At 46.2% G+C, this 22,544-nt stretch overlaps 1 protein-coding gene across 1 annotated transcript in view; it reads left to right on the plus strand.

The window, feature by feature from the left end:
• Positions 1–22,544, plus strand: part of LOC309562516 (T-box transcription factor TBX1-like) — a 54,967-nt gene that overhangs the window by 21,234 nt on the left and 11,189 nt on the right. Inside the window, exons 3-5 of the mRNA XM_082266756.1 lie at positions 2,630–2,731; positions 4,072–4,243; positions 18,750–18,905. Of these exons, the coding sequence (XP_082122882.1) occupies positions 2,630–2,731; positions 4,072–4,243; positions 18,750–18,905 (430 nt within the window). The remainder of the gene's footprint in view (positions 1–2,629; positions 2,732–4,071; positions 4,244–18,749; positions 18,906–22,544) is intronic.

The raw sequence follows: 22,544 nt of genomic DNA on the forward strand, positions 1-22,544 counted from the left end.
CCGAAAAATACTTTTTCAAAAGTCGGTGGTCGAATGATCGGGAGATATTCTAATCGTGTATTTACCCCATTAGTGAGGAAATTGCAGACTCACACCACCATAGGACTCTTTCCCACTAACTTCCTCCTGGCTCTCGCCAGTGAGCTTCTGCAGACCCAACTTGATTCCAGGATTTAAGCTTGCAAATAGCCCCCCAGCTAAGCCTAACTGGGACCTTGAGGTCTCCCAAAGGCTTCTTTAGCACTCCTGCCCCAGGGGCAGACCCCCTGTACAGGGGTCTCCTCCAGCAGTACACCTCTCTAGGGATTGGCTGAGTTCCATATATATGATGGCTGGGTGCTCTGTTGTTCCTCCCACTATAATTCTAGGATCCTCTAGGAAACAGTGGGAAATAATCAGAGTAGCAGCCCTAACCAATCAACCCCTGCTCCACTGATTACAGAGGAGCTAGCTAAAATTACCTAGCAGCCTTAACCACAATAGGAGGGTGCTACATTTCCTTGAATGCCTAAGCCACTAGAGCAGGGCCAGTGCTAGACTATTTTACGCCCCAGGCAAGACCAGCTACTTGCGCCCACCCAAAAAAAAAAGGAAAGGGGGTAAAACTCCTCTATGTCATACCCAGTGACCCTGATCTGATGGTTCCTCCATGTTATGCTTTCATACCCAGTGACCCCCCATATTCCTCCATGTCACACCTGGGGACCCTAATGTCCCTCCGTGTCACACCCAGGGACTTTGATGTTCTTCCATGCCACACCCTTGGACCCCAATATTCCTCCATGTCATGCTGTCATACCCACTGACCCTGATGTTCCTCCATGTCACACCCAGGGACCCCCGTGTTCCTCCATGTCATGCTGTCATACTCAGTGACCCCAATGTTCCTCTATGTCAGACCCTGATGTTTTTCCATGTCACAGTTGGGGACCCTGATGTTCCTCCATGTCACACCTGGGGACCCTGACGTTCCTCCGTGTCACACTTGGGGACCCCAATCCCCCATGGCACACTCAGGGACCCCAATTCCTCATGGCACACCTGGTGACCCCGAACTCCTGTTACACCCGGTGACCCCTATCCTCCATGTCACACCTGGTGACTCCGATTCCCTTTCATACCAGGGATGCTCCATGTAACACCCAGGGACCCCGATCCCCTGTTCTGGGGACAATAACTGGGCGGTATGAAGAGAGTGGCCCCCACTCTGCCCTCCCTCACTGTGATCCTGCTGATACCTTCTCCCAGGACGCTCCTCTCCTGGACTACAGTGCTCACCACAGCTCCAACCAACTCCTGGTGGAGGGAAAAGCAGCAGTCAGAGAGCTCCGCATGTCCTTCATCACCAACCTCCTCAGACTATTCCGGTGCCTCGTCGCTTCTGCCCCAGTAAAGGTTCCGCCCTCCAGTGGTGAGCTCCGGTTCAGGTTCAGCTCTCCTCCGCTCCCTGCTTAAAACCTACCCAGGGAAATGAATGGCTCCCAACAGCTCAGTGCAGAGAGTCACTTCCAGCCTGGGGTTAAGGCCGTTCAGCTCCAGCTGAAGAGGATCATCATTCAGGCAGCACTCTGGTGGGCTCCATTCCTGCCTCTTGGGGCCCCTCCAACAGTGGTGGAAAGCCAGGGCCTGATAGTTCCGCCACTGCCCAAGACACCTGGCATCTTTCTCTATCCCCTACCGCCACCTCTCCCCTCAGCTCACAATAATCATTCATGATGGAGAGAAAGTGCCGACTCCTGGCTGCGCCCCTAGGTGGCAATGCGCCCTAGGCGGCTGCCTAGTTTGCCTAGTGGAAGCACCGGCCCTGCACTAGAGGATTCAGCAATAACCTAGGGGTCAGAGGAATTAAATGCAATATGCAAATGGGAATCCCAAGACTTCTGGAAGTCTTGAATGCCAAATGCACCTACAGTCACTGCAGCACTGAAACCAAGGGTCTGTAGGAGAAACGGGCTGCTGGAGAAGCAAGTCTTATGCCTCGTTTCCACTGAGTAGTACGGTACGCTTCGGTTCAGTACGGTACACCTTGCGTCTCCACTGCCAATAGTACCCTTTCATGATAGGCGTGGTGTAGCAGGAAAACTGTGATAGACGATTCTCTGTCAACCAATCAAAGTTCTGCAGAGTGTAGCTCCACCCTGTTGGTACGGTACTAATGTGCTTGGTACCCCAACGAAAGGGTCCCAAAAAAGTGGTACGATTCAGAATTAGGGTACCATTCACAATGGAAACGGCAAAAATAGCGTACCGTACCGAACCAAACCGTACCAGAAAGCTCAGTGGAAACGAGCCATAATACTTCTTCTCTTGCAGGGAACTGGTGGGGGACACAAGCATTCAGAACAGAAGTGTTAAATGCCTAACTTATCTACAGAGGTATGACAGGGTCTCTTCGATTGATATACAATAACCCAGTTCTGGAAGGGGACCCCGTTTTCTAACCAGATTACCATTTACTGCAGACAAAAGACAGAATAAAGAAAACATTGTGATTTTTTTTTGTAATACAAACTACTATTTAATTCTTATAATTTTGTTGACGTTCACTGTAATTTTAAGATGCACTCATGAATTTCTAAACTAATCTGCCTTTTCTGTTTCTTTTTTTATATTTCTCCGATATGTCAAGGCGGATGTTCCCGCTTTTCCAGGTCCGCATTTGGGGGATGGATCCTACCTCTGAATATTCCCTTGTTTTGGATTTCTTGCCAGTAGGTGACAAAAGATACAGGTAAATAGATGAATGAGGAGACCACAGAAATTCATTTAATTATTATATATGAATAATACTTAGATGCAGACTTCTCCCATCTGCGCTACCCTGGAAAAGTCAAGGGGTGCACAATGTTACTATGGCCAACAGCTATAATAGAAAGCCTGTCCCTTGCCCTCGTGCAGCAGAGTTGGACTGTTGTTGTTCTGTGCGTAAGTAATGTCCCACTCTGTAGAGGTCCAAAACACCCTTTGTAAACTAGAGCTAGAGCCCTCCCATTATTAAAGCTCATGCCACCTGCTTGTAGGCAGGTGCACTCTACTTTCTCCACTGCAGGTGGGGCTTACCTACAGGGGCCTTGCAGCCACTATCAAGTCAAGTGGAACATAGTTCCTATATGGTTTCCTGGGTCACTGGGGAAGCTACCCGGTTGGATGCTGCCGCCCATGGGACTCTTCTGGCAACCATCTTGGGTCAGACAGAGCCTATTTAAGGCCCTGGCTTCCAGGTTTGGCATGCTTTATGCCATTGGGTAGCATAGGGAAAGGCATCCCATCTCTTAGGGACAGTACTAGTGGTAGGGAAAGGTTCCTGATGAGGAGGAAAAGTGTAGGGTTGCAACTCCTCTGGACATCCTCCTGCTTGGGTACGAGACAGCCAGGCCACATTCTACCCTACAGTCACTTTTAGTCCGTCTGAGACCTGCTCTCTCACTGTTGTTGGAAACTGTGAGAGTACCCAGTTGGATAGTCTTCCCACTGGGTTTGTTGTGAACTTTTGCTGTATAACTTTCTTTGCATCTGACTTTGTGAATTATTGCTGCCGCAACACGTTGCACCCCACCTATATGCTGAACAGAGGACTCTGGCTCGAATACACAGGGGGTGTGCCGAACTGCAGCAGAGAGACACTATTACCACGCTGTGGTGTAGGCTTTTTAGTATACTTGTGGGCTGCTTTATCACATAAATAAATGGTGTAAGGAAACTATTGTCAAAGTTTTATGCAAGGGTTTAAATGGGCTTTAAATTGAACTTAAGAAATCCAAAATTTGAGACCGCACTCAAGGTGTATGATGAAATCAAAAAAGGTTTCTTTTATTCCTCATGAATAAAATAGACAGACAGTGTGCAAACAGATGTGCCAGGTTGACGCGTTTCACGGCGCTGTAGGTCGCTTACTCATAACCACACACCAATTAATTTGAACTTGTAGTATGCCCATGCAGTGTAAGGAAAGGAGACCATGCTGTAAACTGCCATTTGCCAGCTAGTCTTTTTAAAACAACATCCTGCATTTCCATTTCTTTTGTAATCCATTGTGTGCCTTTCACATTGTTATCATTTTTAATTTCACAGGTATGCTTTTCACTCCTCCTCTTGGCTTGTTTCGGGAACTGCAGATCCTGCACCGCCTGGCCGCCTCCACTTCCACCCAGATTCACCAGCAAGAGGCTCTCACTGGATGAGGCAGACTGTCTCCTTTGATCGACTCAAACTTACCAACAATGTACAGGACATGAGAGGACATGTGAGACCCCTAATTTTAACTGTGACTAATAGTCCATCGTGGTCTCTCTTTCATGAGAATAAGTTTCGTAGGAACCTGTCAGGATGGAAAAAAGGGAGCTACTGAACTGTATGTTGAGTGTCAATGCTCTGTAATTGTCAGGCTGATCCTTGCTTCAATACTAAGAAAGCTACTGACCAAGAACAAGTATGTAGGCTGGGACTTCGTTGGCTTCATACTTGTTGATCGATCAGTGATTGCTTTTAAAAAAACAACTCAGCTTTCAGTCTCTAAAAATAATCTTAAAGTAGAACTATGGGCAAAACTTTTTTTTTCATTCTGGATAGAGTACAGGAGGGTTATAACCACTGTCAGATTTTTTTCTTTGCCATCTGTGTCCCATTGCGAGATTTACCTTCACTTCCTGTCCCATAGCCAAATAGGAAGTGAGAGAAAATGCCTGCAAATTAGGGGAATTCCTTGGGGACCCCCAGGTGACCCCATCTGAAGATTTTCCCTATATTACTTTTCTGGGGACAACCCAAAATTTGGTATTTTCTTTTACTTTCAATGATAATGGTAAACAGGACAAATAAAATCTGACAAGCGTTCTAATCCCTTTCCACTCTATTCAAAACTAAAAAAAAGTGTTGCCTTTAATTATGTTTTAATTTACTGTAAGTTTCCTGCAATACAAGAGAACTTATATTTTCCTCCCTGGTGGCCCATGTTCCCCACCATCTATCTGTTCCAGCACTGCAGCATAAGAGTCTGTAGCATTCGGTTTCTAGCAGTGCCAGATGCCCACGCCTTCCACAGACCACCACCTTACTAAAGAACTTAGCAGTGATGGGGTCAGGAGATGGAACCACATTCCGGGAAGAGTTGAATGCTGACTGAGCCAAAGATTAAAACCCCTTGAGAGGCGCATGCGTGGACTTCTGAGATGGACGCCTAAGCTCGGAGCTCCGGCTTGCTTTGGCCTTTACAGTCCCACATCAACTAACAGCTCGATCACTGACCTCTCCTTTCGGGCTCGTTTGACAGCAGAGCTGCCAGGGAACAGTCTCATGTGCCCGGGATCGGTCAGGAGAGACCTGTCCCGGCAGCCTGGATTCGGCAACCCAGCCCCAGAAGCCGCCAAGATGGCGCCCGGAGCTCAACATGAGGAGGGAAACAGGGAGGAAGACATGGAGGCAGGTGCAGGGAACCCACAAGCCAATCCACCTCCTGGGCATAGGGAAGTCTTCCTACTTCTTACTGGACATCCACAGTTTTCCTACTGGAAAGAATGCTGGATGAGCTGATAACTTCACCAGTGAGAGACACAGTTGATAATCCAGCCATGTCAGACATACTAGGCCCCAATTCTCCTGTTAACCCGATGGACTTTCACATTATGATGAATACCTTCTCTAAAATGCTCTCCAGAGGGCTGGCCTAAACGGCGGCCCAAATTACCTCCACCATACAAGCTGAAATACAAAACCTAGGTGCCAGGATTGAGGCTAATCTCCAAAATTGATGACCTTGAAAATCGACAGGCACAATCATTTGCGGATTAGGGGCTACCTGAAACAAATACAGTAGTTCAAGGGCAGTTCATGCCTTTATTAAAGAAATTTGCTCGGAGTTTGACAGAGCTCATCGAGCGCTTCACCCCCCCCCCCCCCCGTTCTGGAGTCTTACCCTGTCTTACATAGTCTTACCATCCTCTAATAGGTTGGTGGATATATGGAGGGAATTTAACCCTTCAGTGAAGGTCACTCAACCTTAGCAAGAATAGATCATATTTTTAAGACGGCCTCTACAATCCCCTCTGTCTCCAAATCGCTTATCAGGGACTCCCTGTTATCTGATCACTCAGTGGTCATCATGAACCATATCACCACATCACATGTGACTGAAGGCCAGTTCCGTTGGCGCTTGAACGAATCCCTGTTAAACAACCACTGTACCATGATAGAAAAAGACATCAGATAATATTTTAGAGTCAATGAGAATGGGGAAACCTCTTCCTCAACTCTTCCTCAACTCTATGGGCTGCTCACAAGGCCGTGGTCAGGGGGAAGATTATCCAACTGTCCACTAAGCTTAAGCGGGAGAGGCAGGCAGATATAGAACAAATGGAACAAGAGTTTCACAAACTCTCTAAAAAACATAAGACTAATCCTACCCCTAAGTTGCAAGCCTTATTATAATCCAGTCGAGTTCCCCTGAGCCTTGCCCTGACCACCCAAGCAGAAAAACACCTCCAGTGGACGAGCGCCCGGTTCTATCTTCATAAGGATAGAATAGGCCCCAAACTGGCTGCTAACTTATCTCCTAAGCCTCGCTCCTACTCATTCCCCAAAGTTTGCGATTCAGCAGGGACGCTCATGCAGAATCCTCAATGGATCATGGATACTTTCCATGATTTCTATGCTAAATTATTTAGGGCAGATGGGGGACCTCACCCCCACTCACTATCTGAGTTTTTGGATGAGATCTCGCTACCCAAACTGAAAAAAGAGCATAGACTAAATCTTGAAAAACCTATAACAGATTACCTTAAAAAGGGATCTGCTCCAGGACCTGATGGGTTTTCTTCCTGTTATTATAAACTTTTGCCCACACTCTCACCCCATATTTAATGCAGTTTTTTAACACTCTTCGGGAGGGATCCAATTTGGATAGTGCAGGCAATTTGGCATATATATCGGTCACCCCCAAACCGGGTAAAGACCACTTGGATGTGTGCAATTATAGGCCTTTATCCTTGATCAACAATAACCTAAAAATTTTGACCAAAATCTTGGCCAATAGACTATCTACATTTAAGTAGGCTACATCCATAAAAGACCAGGTGGGCTTCATGCTGGGGAGACAGGGCCCGGACCAAATACGTAGCGCTGTGGATATAATTTTGCTCTTGCAGATGCAATGGAATAGGGGCGCTCACCAAAAAAGGGTATTTATTATAAGTGGACCTACAGAAAGCTGTTGATATGGTCGATTGGTCATACTTGTTTGAAGTCTTTCGCAGGTGGGGATTTGGACCGCAGTTCTTGCAAATTTTAACCCGAGAGCTCAAGTCAAACTTTAGGGCTACTACTCCAATCCTTTCTATATTTTTAAAGGAACTAGACAGGGTTGTCCTCTCTCTTCTATTATTTTCGCCATCGCAATCAAAACCCTCGCTATTGCAATTAGGAATCACCCTGCTATACACGAGGATATGTATGGCTCTCACATGAATGTGTGGCTCTCACATTCGTAAATGCACTTTGTTTGCAGATGATCTGCTCCTATTTATCACTTCCCTGCTTATATCCTCTCTGAATAGGGTCTCAGGACTTATATAAAATATGACCCAATCGGTCACGTTGAACGTTACAACACCCAGCACTCTGGTCGGGAGGCTTCAACGACATTTCGCAGTCGCTTGGAGCTACACACACATCCCTTACTTGGGCATCAACTTAGCATCCAGTATAGACCAGCTCTACAGTGAGAGGTGGAGACCTCTCCAGTGGGGGCAGGGAGACCTGTCCTGGCTGGGCAGGGTGCACTCTGTAAAAACGATCCTTCTCCCAAGGATCCTATACTTATTTAAGTTGCTCCTCCTTCTGGTCCCAAAATCCCACCATCAGCATTTTCAATCTAAGATAGCGAGATTTATTTGGGGAAATAAAGGCTTTTGGTCCTGGAAGAGTATCTTGTATAGAAGACGTACTCAAGGTGGTCTAGGGGTTCTCAATCTTTGGAAATATTTTCAAGCAGCCCAGTTAGCTCAGTTTTCCATTATTTACTCCCAGGGGGGAAAACCAGATTGGGTAGATATAGAGAGACAGGCAGTTCCAGGACATACTATGGATTATTTGGTATGGGTCCCTGCTAAAGACAGGCCCCCAATCCTCTCCCCCACCCTCTCTGATTCAATGGCCTTTTGTGATTCCTTGTATAAATCTTCTTACCTGGTTTCTGGATTCAAACTGTTACGCTCAGCGCTCCGGGCCCCCTGCTGGCCTCGAAGCGCTCACAGCGCACCGGGACTCTTAGATCTACAGGACCAGTGCACAGGTGATTGGTACCTGGCCCAGACTGGTTATTTAGGGTTAAGGTTTGTGAAAGGCAGTGCTGACTTAATTAGGCTTCACCTGTGCACTGCTCATTAATACCTTCTCCTCACACAGCTTCCTGCCGGATCTTTGTGCCTTGTGCCTCTGTGAAAGCGTTCCCTTCTGTGTTTGTTTGCTTTGCCTGTTGCCGAATCCTTGCTACCGACATCTCGCCTTTGAACCTCTGCCGCCTGCCCTGACCTCTGCTACGTCCGACTACGCTCTTGCCTACTCCCTGTGTACCACGCCATATCAGCTGCCAGAGAGATCGAGTTGTTACTAGGGGACACGACCTGGTAGTTACCGCCGCAGCAAATCCATCCCGCCTTGCGGCGGGCTCTGGTGAAGACCAGTAACTGCTTAGAACCGGTCCTCTAGTACAACCCACGCCATCGTCTCTCTGGTCCAGAGGATCCACTACCAGTCCTGCCGGTTCGTGACAGTAAGATCCGGCCATGGATCCCGCTGATGTTCCATTGCCAAGCCTAGCGGACCTCACCACCGTTGTGGCCCAGCAAGGTCAACAGTTGGCTCAGCTGACCGCTATGTTTCAGCAGTTCCTGCCAACTCAGCAACAGCCAGCTCCTCCGTCAGCATCTGCTGCACCTCCCACACAAGCAGTTGCCACCAGGTCCAGAATCCGCTTGTCTCTGCCGGACAAGTACGACGGAGATCCTAAATTATGCCGAGGGTTCCTGTCTCAGTGCTCTCTTCACCTCGAGCTACTGTCTGACCAGTTTCCGTCTGAGCGAGCCAAGGTAGCCTTCATCCTCAGTCTGCTTTCCGGGAGGGCCCTGGCCTGGGCTACACCATTTTGGGACCGCGCTGATCCAGTCACCGCATCTGTCCAGAATTTTTGTGAGGAGTTTCGTAACGTATTCGAGGAACCTGCCCGAGTTACCTCCGCAGAGACTGCCTTGCTAAACTTGTCCCTAGGAACTTCTACCGTGGGTGATTATGCCATCCAGTTCCGTACCCTTGCCTCCGAGCTGAACTGGAACAATGAAGCTCTTTGTGCCACTTTTAAGAAGGGACTCAATAGTGACATTAAGGACGTCCTTGCTGCACGTGACCTGCCTACTACACTGAGTAACCTCATCTTGCTGGCCACCAGGATCGATAAACGTTTCTCCGAGAGACAAGAGGAACTCCATCTTGAAAAGGAAAGAGCTCGTCCTAAACGCTACCCTCGTCTGGCCCCTGTGTTCCAGCGTCCACCTCAACCTGTCTCTGGGTCCTCCATTGTGGAGGCCATGCAGGTGGACCGGTCTCGCCTGACCCCGCAAGAACGAAGCTGTCGTAGAGACGAGAACCTGTGTTTATACTGCGCTAGTACCGAGCACTTCCTTAAGGACTGTCCTCTTCGTCCCCAACGTTCGGGAAACGCTCGCACCTAGTGAATGTGGGAGAGGCATTACTAGGTGTGGATTCTTCCTCTCCACGTCTCATCATACCCGTGCAGTTGTTCCTGTCGTCCAAGTCCTTTTTTTCTGCTGCAGCCTTCTTGGACTCCGGCTCAGCCGGCAACTTCATTCACGCCTCCTTGGTCGACAAGTACCGAATTCCTATAATTCGTCTTCCCAAGCCGATCCTCATTTCTACGGTCAACGGGGAGAGACTCTCTGCTACGGTACAATACTGCACCCAGCCTCTGCGGATGGACATTGGGGTGTTTCACACAGAGACTCTGGAATTTTTTGTTCTTCCCTTTTGCTCTTCCGAACTCCTGCTGGGTCTACCGTGGTTGCAACGCCATTGTCCTGTCCTGAATTGGTCCACCGGTGAGATTTTGCGTTGGGGTTCCTCCTGCTCTGACCGGTGTCTCAAGCCTGCTCCTATCAAACGGGACCCACTAATTCCTCCGCCACCAGGTCTCCCCAAGACTTACCACCGTTTTGCGGATGTCTTCTGTAAAAAGCAAGCTGAGACTCTTCCTCCTCACAGGCCTTATGATTGTCCTATTGACCTATTACCTGGCTCTACTCCACCTCGAGGCAGAATTTATCCTCGCTCACCTCCAGAGACTCAGGCCATGTCAGACTATGTACGTGAGAACTTACAGAGAGGGTTTATTAGGAAGTCTTCTTCCCCTGCTGGAGCCGGTTTTTTCTTTGTGTCTAAAAAGGATGGTTCGCTCCGCCCCTGCATTGACTATAGAGGACTCAATAAAATTACCATTAAAAACCGTTACCCACTGCCTCTAATCTCTGAGTTGTTTGACCGTCTCCGAGGAGCCAAGATTTTCACCAAGCTGGATCTCCGCGGGGCCTACAACCTGATCCGCATTCGAAAGGGAGACGAGTGGAAGACTGCTTTTAACACCAGGGACGGTCATTTTGAATACTTAGTGATGCCCTTTGGGCTCTGTAACGCCCCTGCAGTCTTCCAGGAGTTCGTGAACGACATCTTCTGGGACCTTCTTTACACTTGTGTAGTAGTATACCTGGATGACATCCTTATTTTTTCCTCTAATTTGGAGCAACACCGAGTCCATGTCCAACAAGTTCTCACCCGTCTCAGGAGTAATCGCCTCTATGCCAAGATTGAGAAGTGTCTGTTTGAGCGTTCCTCCTTGCCCTTCCTGGGATATATCATCTCTGCCCAAGGACTTCAAATGGATCCTGCCAAGCTCTCAGCGGTTCTGGACTGGCCACGCCCATCTGGCCTCCGAGCCATACAGAGGTTCCTGGGTTTCGCCAACTACTACAGACAATTTATTCCTCATTATTCCACCCTGGTGGCCCCCATCGTGGCCTTGACTAGAAAAGGTGCAAATCCCAAAACCTGGCCTCCTCACGCTGAAGAGGCCTTCCAGTCCCTGAAAGCCGCCTTTGCTTCTGCACCTGTTCTGTCCCGGCCAGATTCTTCCAAGCCATTCTATCTGGAAGTGGATGCATCCTCAGTGGGAGCCGGAGCTGTGCTAACTCAGAAGTCATCCAGAGGCAAGACCATAACTTGTGGCTTCTTCTCTAAAACCTTTTCCTCCGCCGAGAAGAATTACTCTATTGGGGACAGAGAACTGCTGGCAATTAAATTAGCCTTGGAGGAATGGAGACATCTTCTCGAGGGTGCTCCTCACCCTGTGATCATCTTTACGGACCACAAGAACCTAGCCTACCTCCAGTCAGCTCAAAGACTAAATCCCCGCCAAGCCTGTTGGTCCATCTTCTTCGCCCGCTTCAATTTCCAGATTCATTTCTGCCCAGCTGCTAAGAACATCAGGGCGGATGCCCTTTCTCGCTCTTCAGTTGTGGTGGGTGACATACCCACTCCTCAACACATTATCCCTCCAGAATGTCTCATCTCGGTTGCTCCTGTGGACCTGCGTCTTCTTCCTCCCGGCAAGACCTACGTTCCTCCTCGTCAGCGGTTACAGATTCTCAAGTGGGGCCACGCTTCCCTTTTTGCCGGTCATCCTGGAATTAAAAAATCTCTTCAATTAATTTCCCAAAGATATTGGTGGCCCACTCTGGAGAGAGACGTCACAGAATTCGTCCAATCCTGTGTGATCTGCGCTCGTGACAAAACTCCTCGTCAGAAACCTGCGGGTCTTCTTCTGCGTCTTCCTGTTCCTGAGACCCCTTGGTCGCACTTTGCCATGGACTTTATCACTGATCTTCCCTCCTCCCATGGTAAGACGGTCATCTGGGTCGTGGTGGACCGATTTTCAAAGATGGCTCACTTTGTGTCCCTGCCTGGTCTCCCGTCCGCGCCTCAGTTGGCCAAACAGTTTTTTCTACACATCTTCCGCCTCCACGGCCTTCCCAGACACATCGTCTCGGACCGTGGGGTGCAGTTTGTTTCCAGATTTTGGAGGGCTCTCTGTGGTCAGCTCGGAGTCAAGTTGGACTTTTCTTCCTCGTATCACCCTCAGTCCAATGGCCAAGTGGAACGGGTGAACCAGATTCTGGGAGATTATCTACGCCATTTTGTGTCCTCCCGTCAAGATGATTGGTCGGATTTACTCCCTTGGGCAGAGTTTTCTTACAATTTCAAGCAATCTTCTGCCTCCAATAAATCCCCATTTTTTGTGGTCTATGGTCGTCATCCTCTGCCACCTCTGCCTCAGACCTCTGCTCCCTCTTCTGTACCAGCTGTAGAGGACCTCCTTCAGGACTTCTCTTCTATTTGGCGAGAGACCCACTCAGCCCTCCTCAAGGCCTCGGCCCGTATGAAGTTCCAGGCCGATAAAAGTCGCAGAGCTCCTCCGGAATTCAGTCCCGGTGACAAAGTGTGTCTTTTCTCGAAATTCATCAGATTTAAGGTCCCAAGTTACAAGTTGGGCCCTCGTTACTTGGGTCCCTTTAAAATCAAGAGCCGCATTAACCAGGTGTCCTACCAGCTCCATCTTCCACCCTCTCTCCGAATCCATAACTCTTTCCATGTCTCCCTTCTCAAACCTGCTATCTTTAACCGCTTCTCTCCTAAACTTCTTTCTCCCACCCCTGTCGCTGGTACCTCTGATATTTTTTCGGTCAAAGAAGTCCTAGCGACCAAAGTCATCCGGGGGAAAATATTTTTTTTGGTCGATTGGGAGGGCTGCGGCCCTGAGGAAAGATCTTGGGAGCCAGAGGAGAACATCCTGGACCACAGCCTCATCCGCAAGTTCTTGGGTTCCAAAAAGAGGGGGAGACCTAAGGGGGGGGTACTGTTACGCTCAGCGCTCCGGGCCCCCTGCTGGCCTCGAAGCGCTCACAGCGCACCGGGACTCTTAGATCTAAAGGACCAGTGCACAGGTGATTGGTACCTGGCCCAGACTGGTTATTAAGGGTTAAGGTTTGTGAAAGGCAGTGCTGACTTAATTAGGCTTCACCTGTGCACTGCTCATTAATACCTTCTCCTCACACAGCTTCCTGCTGGATCTTTGTGCCTTGTGCCTCTGTGAAAGCGTTCCCTTCTGTGTTTGTTTGCTTTGCCTGTTGCCGAATCCTTGCTACCGACATCTCGCCTTTGAACCTCTGCCGCCTGCCCTGACCTCTGCTACGCCCGACTACGCTCTTGCCTACTCCCTGTGTACCACGCCATATCAGCTGCCAGAGAGATCGAGTTGTTACTAGGGGACACGACCTGGTAGTTACCGCCGCAGCAAATCCATCCCGCCTTGCGGCGGGCTCTGGTGAAGACCAGTAACTGCTTAGAACCGGTCCTCTAGTACAACCCACGCCATCGTCTCTCTGGTCCAGAGGATCCACTACCAATCCTGCCGGTTCGTGACACAAACCTTTCGCACATCTCTTTCATAAACCTCTTTTTACCCCGGGTCTTGATATTTGGGTGTTTCAGTGGTGGACAAATAAGGACCTATATAGGATTGGTCATTTCCTGTCCTTCTCAGGACCTCTGTCGGCTAGCCACTGTATCAGTAAATTGGATATACCTGCATCTGAATGATTTCGCTTAGATCAAATTCACCATTTTCTTCTATCTATGTGGGATTCCAAATCTGTTCCCCCAGAGTTACTGCTTATGAAAAATGTTCTGAAGCTATGGATCAGCAGGGCAGTATTTCTTTGAGCTATGCCCCACTGATGGAGACCATGGACAAACCCCTATATGCATTGAGCTGGGAGCCAGACTTTGGAGATCAGTTGGCAGGCAGAGACCTGGTTCTCTTTGTTTCAAAAATCCTTTAAGGGAATGGTAAATGTCTCCCTTATGGAGGATAACAAAAAACTATGCTTCAGAGGTTGTGGCCTCCTGGGATCTTTCATACACATTTGGTGGGACTGCCCTCGAATCTGGGGCTTCTGGATAGGATCTTTTGTTTGCTGCGTAAAGTTACTGGGTTAACCCTACCAAAATCTCCTGAGCTGGCTTTTCTTAATAGTAAGCCAGCCAGCTGTTCCAAACCACTCCAGAGACTCATACACCGTATTTTACTGGGGGCTAAGATTACGGTAGCCTGGGCTTGGAAACAACCTTCAGTATCCTTTACAGCAGCTAAGCAAAAAGTATCATAATTATGGTGCAGGAGAAGACAGCTAATCTTCTAGTGGATAGATCTGAAAAATTCGAAGCACTCTGGCATCCTTGGAAGAACTATATACAGCATCCCTTGTGATTCCTCTCAAGTGATTCCTCTCAAGTTACTTTGTAAAGCCCCGTACACACGCACAGATTGTTGGCCAACTGATCGGCCAACTTTTGTCCAGCGTTGTTTGTTGGTTGAAATGTACTCTAGACTTGCACTGGACTTTTGTTGGCCAACAAAAACCAACTTCAGAAGTGATGTCATGTTCTGGTTGACTTTCAGTGTGTTTTTTCTTTTCTGAGCATGCCCAGTCTTGCTCATCTGATTTTTGTCTGCCGAAATCTGTACTGACTGAGGAACAATCGGCCGTTCTTTGTTGGCCAACAAAAATTTTATAGCATGCACACCAGATTTTTTTCGGCCGAAAATTAGCAGTTGGTTGTCGGAAGCATCATACTAACAAGCCGACAATTGGCCGATCGGACGTTGGCCAACAATTTACGGCCAACAATCTGTGCGTGTGTACGGGGCTTAAGACTCCTAGGTACTTCTTATTCTTTTCCTTATATGGACGCCCTGTCCTTCACCCATCCCTCTTGCTGAGATCTTCTCCCTTTTTCCTGTTCTATTCTTTCTTAACTGTCTCAATAAGTATTAACATATTTACTTTATTAGTCATACCAGTTACTTCATTAGGGGTTTGGTCTACCTATAGGGGAAAACAGCTGACCTCTGCTTATTTAAGTGGCTGGTTAGTTCCTTCTTCACACACCGGTACGCCTATAATGTGTTATATCTAAGACCTTTTATTGTTTACTTCATCAACATGCCTTCTGTATATTTGGTTTCTGGATGTATCGGTAACCTACCGCATATATCTTCATTTCCATTAGGTTGGGTTTTTGTCTGTCCCTTATGACATAATTTGTTCCCACTGGGGGTGTCAGGTGGATGACGGACTTTATTTGTTCCACATGTAATTAGATCTCAGTTCAGATCACAAGACTCAGGATTGTTTGTTATCTATGCTTCGTCAACTTTAGCCTTCAGGTTGAGCCATTGTACATGCCATATCGTTTGTTGGATTATGTATATATTTTTTGCTATTCTTCTAAAAAATCAATAAAAATTATTGAAAGAAGAAAAAAAAAAAAAAGATTAAAACCACCCTCCAGGAAGGTTCAAATGTTGGCTTGGTCAGAGGTTGGAATCACACTCCAGGAAGAGATGAATGCTAACTGTGTTAAAGAATAGCACCACACTCCAGGAAAAATCAAATGCTGATGAGATCAGAGGATGGAACCACACTCCAGGAACAGTGGATTGCTGACTGGTTTAGAGAATTAAACCACATTCCAGGAACAGTTAAATGCTGATGAGATCAGAGGATGGAAGTGCACTCCAGGAAGAGTTGAATTTTGATGGGGCAGATGATGGAACCACACTCCATGAGCAGTTGAATGCTAACTGTGTCAGTGGAAAAAAAACACACTCCATAAAGAATTGAATTTTGATGGGGCAGATGATGGAATTACACTCAATAAAGAGTTGAATGCTTACTGTGTCAGAGGATGGAACCACACTCCAGGAAGAGTTGAATGCTGATGGTGTCAGAGGATGGAACCACACTCTAGGACGATTCAAGTGCTGATGGAGCCAAGGAATCTAACCACACTCTAGGAAAAGTCAAATGCTTGCTGGATCAGAGGATGGAACTACAGAAAGAGTTGCATGTTGATGGGGTCAGAGAATGGAACTACACTTCAGGAAGAAGTGAATGCTAATAGGGCCAAAGGATGGTACCACACTCCAGGAAGAGTAGAATGCTGGCTGGGTCAGAGAATGGAAGCACAATCCAGGAAGAGTTGAGCTTGGATGGGGCCAGAGGATGGAATTGCACTCCAGGAAGAGTGGAATGCTGACTGGGTCAGAGGATGGACCCACACTCCAGGAAGAGTTGAATTCTGATAAAGCTAGAGGATGGAACTACACTCCAAGAAGAATCAAATGCTGACTGGGTCAGATGATGGAACCGCATTCCAAGATCCAGGAGGAGTCGAATGCTGATAGGGTCAGAGAATGAAGCTACACTTAAGGAAGAGTCATATGCTGAATGGGTTAGAGGATGGAACTACACTCCAGGAAGAGTTGAATATTGATAGGCTCAGAGGATGGAACCACATTCCAAAAAGAGTGGAATGCCGACTGGGTCAGAGGAAGGAACCACACTACAGGATCAAGGAAGAGTCACATGCCGATGGGTCAGAGAATGGAACTACACTCCAGGAAGAGTTGAATGCTGAAGAGTCTTAAGCTGGATACACACTATACAACTTTTGTTGGTAGATTTCCATTAGATTTACCTTCAACTATGTAGTGCAAGGGCCTGCCTGATTGCATACAAATTGAAAGTGTTTAGGTCTGACCTCATATTATATGGTTTTGGTAAGTCTAAAGGAAAAAAATCCAAAGAAAATTGTACAGTGTGTGTGACAGGAGTCACTTTGGGCATGGGGGTTGTGGACCCCAAATTCCTTTAGAGAGGTTGGGGGCACCATGCCCAGCCTTATAGGGCTCTCTTATGTTTAAGTCACCCTGCGTCTATTATGGATGCAGGGTGACCAAGAGGGTGGTGAACACTGAGAATATGTTTGGACCACTTCAAATGGGACAATAATATGCATTAACCATATATCTCAGGAAATATGGAGATCTATCTTATTTCTTTACACTGTCAGGCACAGGAAGTGCAGCTCCTAATTTGGGCATCCAGGAACTAGGAGAGACTGCATGTCTGCTAATCATTGAAGTGCTTTTGTCTAAAATAGGGTCTGAGACAGCTTTTCCATTCACCTATTGTTAAGTGTGCTAATGAGCCCACCTGTCTATCTGCTAGGGGATTTAATTGTATTAATGTGTATTGGAGATCGTATAGAAACCATTGTGTGATGTGGTGGGTGGATCTGTGTAATTAAATCATGTTGTATTCTCAAAGTGTATATAAAAGTCTGAAAGTTGCTCCAATAAACTGTTCATTCTGGTTTCACTCCAAAACTTGTACTGTCGAGTTATTGGGGTAACTATAGCCAGAATCACGGATCCCGTGTTCCAGAGCTTAGGAAGCAGGTTACTGGCGGAGATACCCAGTCGCGGTGTCCGGATTCCGTCACAGTGTGTATCCACCCTTACAAAGACTGCAGTTCTGAAATGGAGAAAAAGTAGGAGACAGGAGTCGCCAGAGAGCAGTGTTGGGGTAGTTACTCAAAAAATTTAACTAGTTACTAGTTACTTCTGTAAATTGTAATGAGATTACTTTACTAGTTACTGCATTTGAAAAGTAACTTCACTACTTATTACTTTACTTTCCTCTTTCTTAATTGACCGTGTAGAAGAAGATACATGACACTCTTTCTGCATAGAGTTTATTGTATAAACACAGGCTTTGGGAAACATGAGAACAAAACCTGAAAAAAACAGAATAAAACATAAAGTGCAACAAAAAGTCATAAACTTCATCCCTCTCTATTCTTCGAAATAACGATTGTATCGCACGGCTTGGGTAACGCAGGAAAGCGCGTTCCTATAGCCTAGTAAAGTAGTGTAGTTACCAATATTAGTATTGTAACTAGTTACTTTACTTAGTTACCAAAAAAAGTAATGTAGTTACTGTAATTAGTTACTTTGTAACTAGTTACCCCCAACACTGCCAGAGAGGTAAGTATAATACCTCTTCAACTGCAGGAAACTTGCATTACAATTCTTTAAGAGACTGAAGCAGTCTATTTAATAGTCCTAATCGGAAACAGAAAGTGCTTATATTGCAAATCTTTTTTTAAAGATGTGGAGGCATGCATATTTATTTCACTTTTTTCACTTTTGATCAGTGCTGCAGCCTTTTATAATTGCCTATTCTACACATTCATAGTCAGGTTTAAAAGAGACACAAGTCCATCAGGTTCAACCAAAAGAAAAATGAAATAATAAATAAATCACAACCTGCAAACACAGGACTCTAATCCCACAGTTTATCCAGAAGGCAAAAAAATGTGTATTTTGTCTTTTGAAATGAGCTTAATGTGAACAACTTTTATCATAAGAATTTTTTTTTTTTTTGTATTTCTACATGGTGGTCAAATCTCCCCCTTAAACGCCTTTTATATAATAAATTATTTTCAGTTAAACTTTTCTCATAGCTGATGTCCTCTATATTCTTTTTCACAACCAGATCAAAGTATTAACAAGTCCTTTGCCAGGTTCCTTTTTTATGGCAGACCTAAGACAAATAGCAAATGTTGGCAGGAGAAGGAGCTGGTACTGTTAATTCTATCTTACCTTGAAGCTTGGCCCCTTCTGCAGTCTCCTTTCCTCTGCTACAGTATGCTTAAAGTCAACAGGAAGAATTTACAGTAGATCTTTGTAGAGCTGATCTGAAAAATGATTTATTTTCTTTGTACAGATCATACTAAACTCCATGCACCGCTACCAGCCAAGACTTCACATCCTGCTCTCCGATCGCCTACAAGGGGGAGAAGCACGTGCTGAACAGAATTTTATTTCTTTTGTCTTTCCCGAAACCCAGTTCACAGCTGTGACTGCCTATCAGAACCACAGGGTAAGTTGAATAGTAAGAACTCAGATAACATTAATAACATTAAAAAGACCCAAGACCATTGTAATTTTGCCATATTTTAGGCATGGTAGACATCAAATAAGCCCTGAGATTGCTTCTGGACAACACCATCTTGAATAGCACCAACAGAGCTGTCACTAAAATTACATTCTATAGTTTTTTCACCTTTTGCTCCTCTTCTGCCCTCAGTTGGGGCCCTTGAAGATGTTGATGTGCTTATTAAACAAACTGCACACAGTTTAATAATTTAAGTAGTAGGTTCAAGACTGGCGAGCCATGCAACAAGTTATGGCTTGATGATGACAGAACCAGCCAGGCAGGACAGATTGCACTTATTAGGATTTCTGTTGAACTGGGCTGGGATGTGTATATACTGTATATAATATAAAACTTCTCAAAGAGCTCTTAAGTGTTAATATCAGGGGACCAGTGAGTTTAGGACTTGCTCACCAGTTCCCCTGATCTGTATCAGCAAACTATATTAATGGAGGGGCCCCTCTTTGGTGTGATAGCGATGTCCACCCACCTCTTGCAGCAATCTGGTAGATGGCAGACCGGACTGGCACATACCCCAGGATGCTGGCTTCTCTGTAGCAAACACAGGTGATGGTTGAGCTGGTTCGTCGCTCAGTGCTGGATGCTTGAGAAACAGACGAGTCTCAGAGAGGGAACTGCTAGCAGCAAGCAGATGCAAGTGCCCTGGCAAAGCTGTAGTCTTTGCAGGCATCTTTGCGTGATGTAAACTCCCCCAACATCTCTATGATGAAGTCACGCAGGCCTTCTCTATAGCTCTCTCTCTCACAGCTTCCTCCCTGGTGACAAATAACACACTCCCGGCCCTTGAATGCCAAAAATGGTCATCAGCGACCAAAAACAGCACTCCCGGCTATAGAGGCCAAAAATTGTCCTCGTGACCAAAAGCAGCACTACCGGCCCCTGGAAGCCAAAAATTGACCTCAGTGACCATAAACAGCACTCCCGGCCCTTGGAGGCCAAAAATGGTCCTCCGTGACAAAACAGCACTCCTGGCCCTTGGAGACCAAAAATGGTTCTTGCGACCAAAAAGGCACTCCCAGACCTTAAATGCCAAAAATAGTCCTTCGTGACAAAAAATAGCACTCTTTTACCTTCAAGGCCACAAATGGTCCTCAGTGTCAAAAAAAGGCACTCCTGGCCCTTGGAGGCCAAAAATGGTCCTCGGTGACCAAAAAGGCACTCCCGGCCCTTGAATACCAAAAATGGTCCTCGGTGACCAAAAACAGCACTTTCTTCCCTTGGGAGGCTAGAACTTGTCCTTGGTGACCAAAAACAACACTCCAGTCCCTTGGAGGCCAAAAAATGATCCTTTGTAATTAAAAACCGCACTCCCAGTCCTTTGGGGGCCAAAAATGATCCTCAGTGACCGAAAACGCACTCCTGGCCTTTGAATGCCAAAAATGGTTCTCAGTGACCAAAAACCGCACTCCTGGTCCTTGAAAGCCAAAAATGGTCCTCAGTGACCAAAAACAGCACTCCCAGCCCATGGAGGCCAAAAATGGTCCTCAGTGACCAAAAACAGCACTCCCAGCCCATGGAGGCCAAAAATGATCTTCAGTGACCAAAAATGCACTGCCAGCCCTTGAATACCAAAAAGGGTCCTCAGTGACCAAAAACAGCACTCCCGGCCCTTGGAGATCAAAAATAGTACTCAGTGATCAAAAACAGAACCCCTGGCCATTGGAAGCCAAAAATTATCCTCGGTGACCAAAAAAAGCACTCCCGACCATTGGAGGTCAAAAATGGCCTTCAATTTATGTCTTTCAATTTATACCCCCCCCCCCTTCTCTGGCTCCTCCGGCCTCCAGGTACATTGGGTCTAGTAGTTCTTTTCTCAGGAACTATAATGACAACACGTATGGCTCATACTACATCTCCCAGCATTCACTGTTCTCTATTTGAAGAGTAGCCGGAAAGTTTCATCATCATAAACTTAAGGCTCTGCATCATTCAGTAACAGTAGTACTGGTGGTACAGTTAATTAATTTGTCTCTGCAAAACTCAAATGAGGGTATCACTTTCTCATGGCTTTTTTTTACATTACAGAGAATACACAGGTGTACACAAAGTGTGACATAACCACATGGCACCTGCAACCACTGCTGTAGGTTGGGAAGAACAAGACATTTTTTAAAGTAGAAGTCTGATCTAATCCTATCTAGTATTAAACCTGTTCCCACCCCCATTCTAAGCTCTATATTAACTAGACTGTAGAGGAAAGATGCCTATTCCTTGGGCACTCTGGTCTGGTTGCATGATCGGCTCCCAGCGCCGGCTTCAGGGTAGAGAAGGTACAGCCAACAATGGATGCCCCATAGTAAGCCTATGGATGACATCACCGCATAGACATTAGTCCCACCTGCTCCTTGGAGAATTAAATACACCCAGGTGTCTGGGACATCTCTGGGTTGACCGTACCATTGTGTAGGTCGACTGTGGAGGCAGTGAAGACTGGTGGTGGATACACAGAGGTGGAGGCACTTCTGCATGTATTTTTCGTTATTGCATACAGGGAATTTGGACATGTTTGTCATTTGGAGCTTTTATGCATCATTTTCTTCTTTTTTTTTCCCCTTATTTCGTTCTTTTTCAGCTTATTTGCAATTTGAGTATATTGCACATTTTTACAGCTCATGTATTTCTGTATCTTATGACTTACAAACAAGGGATTATGCATTTATATGAGGATTGTGGTTTTGTGAATATGAAGCACTTTAAAGGATATTTTTTATATTATATGTTTCTCTATTCACACATTTTCATATAACCTAAACAATTTTTTTTAGTGGTGTTGCGCCTTACTCCTTTGTTTTATGTCATCTATAGGAAATTTAGGGGACCGAAGTTTGTTGGCATTTCACAGACGCATGCCAATTTTAAGGCTTTAACATGTGCATTATCTTTTTTACTCTCCCACAACATCATCTTTTATATTTTACCAACAAATTAGGTATTATTATCCACCATTAGGTATTGTTGAGTTATTGAGTTTATGTGCCCTAAAATGTTAACGAAATGTTGTTTTTCTAAGCCGTTGCACTAATAGTGTTTGACTTAACAACTTCCGGACTGCCTGCCGCAGTTATACGTTGGTACTTTGACGTTAAATACCAGTGTTTTGGCAGCAGATAGCTGCCATTACCCCAGTATTTTCTTACATAGTGGACGGTTCTCTTTCACATAAAAGTGGTCCCAGCAGCGGATGCGCCATGGGATCACTTTTGTGGGCAGCGGGAGAGGTGCCCCCGCCGCTTCCTGGTCATTTTTCCCGCTTACAGGAGCCGTTGGTAGCGGGGAAAATGATCCAGTGTGTCCATGTCCCAGGCAGGAAGTCGAGTGAGAGCAAGATGGCCCCCACTCGACTCTATGGCCTTGGAGGACCGGAGCAACGTCATACGTCGCTTCCCCCCAACGGCCTTAAAGGGCCCATTTTTTTCATGTTGAAAAAAAATTACATTTTTTTTTCTTTTTGACCCCAGATCTCACATTAGAGGACCTGTCCTGCTTATTTCTATTACAAGGGATGTTTATATTCCTTGTAATAGGAATAAAAGTGATTAAAAAAATATATTTTTAAAGGGACAA

This window comes from Pelophylax lessonae, assembly GCF_965119305.1.
Source record: "Pelophylax lessonae genome assembly, chromosome: 9".
Taxonomy (NCBI): domain Eukaryota; kingdom Metazoa; phylum Chordata; class Amphibia; order Anura; family Ranidae; genus Pelophylax; species Pelophylax lessonae.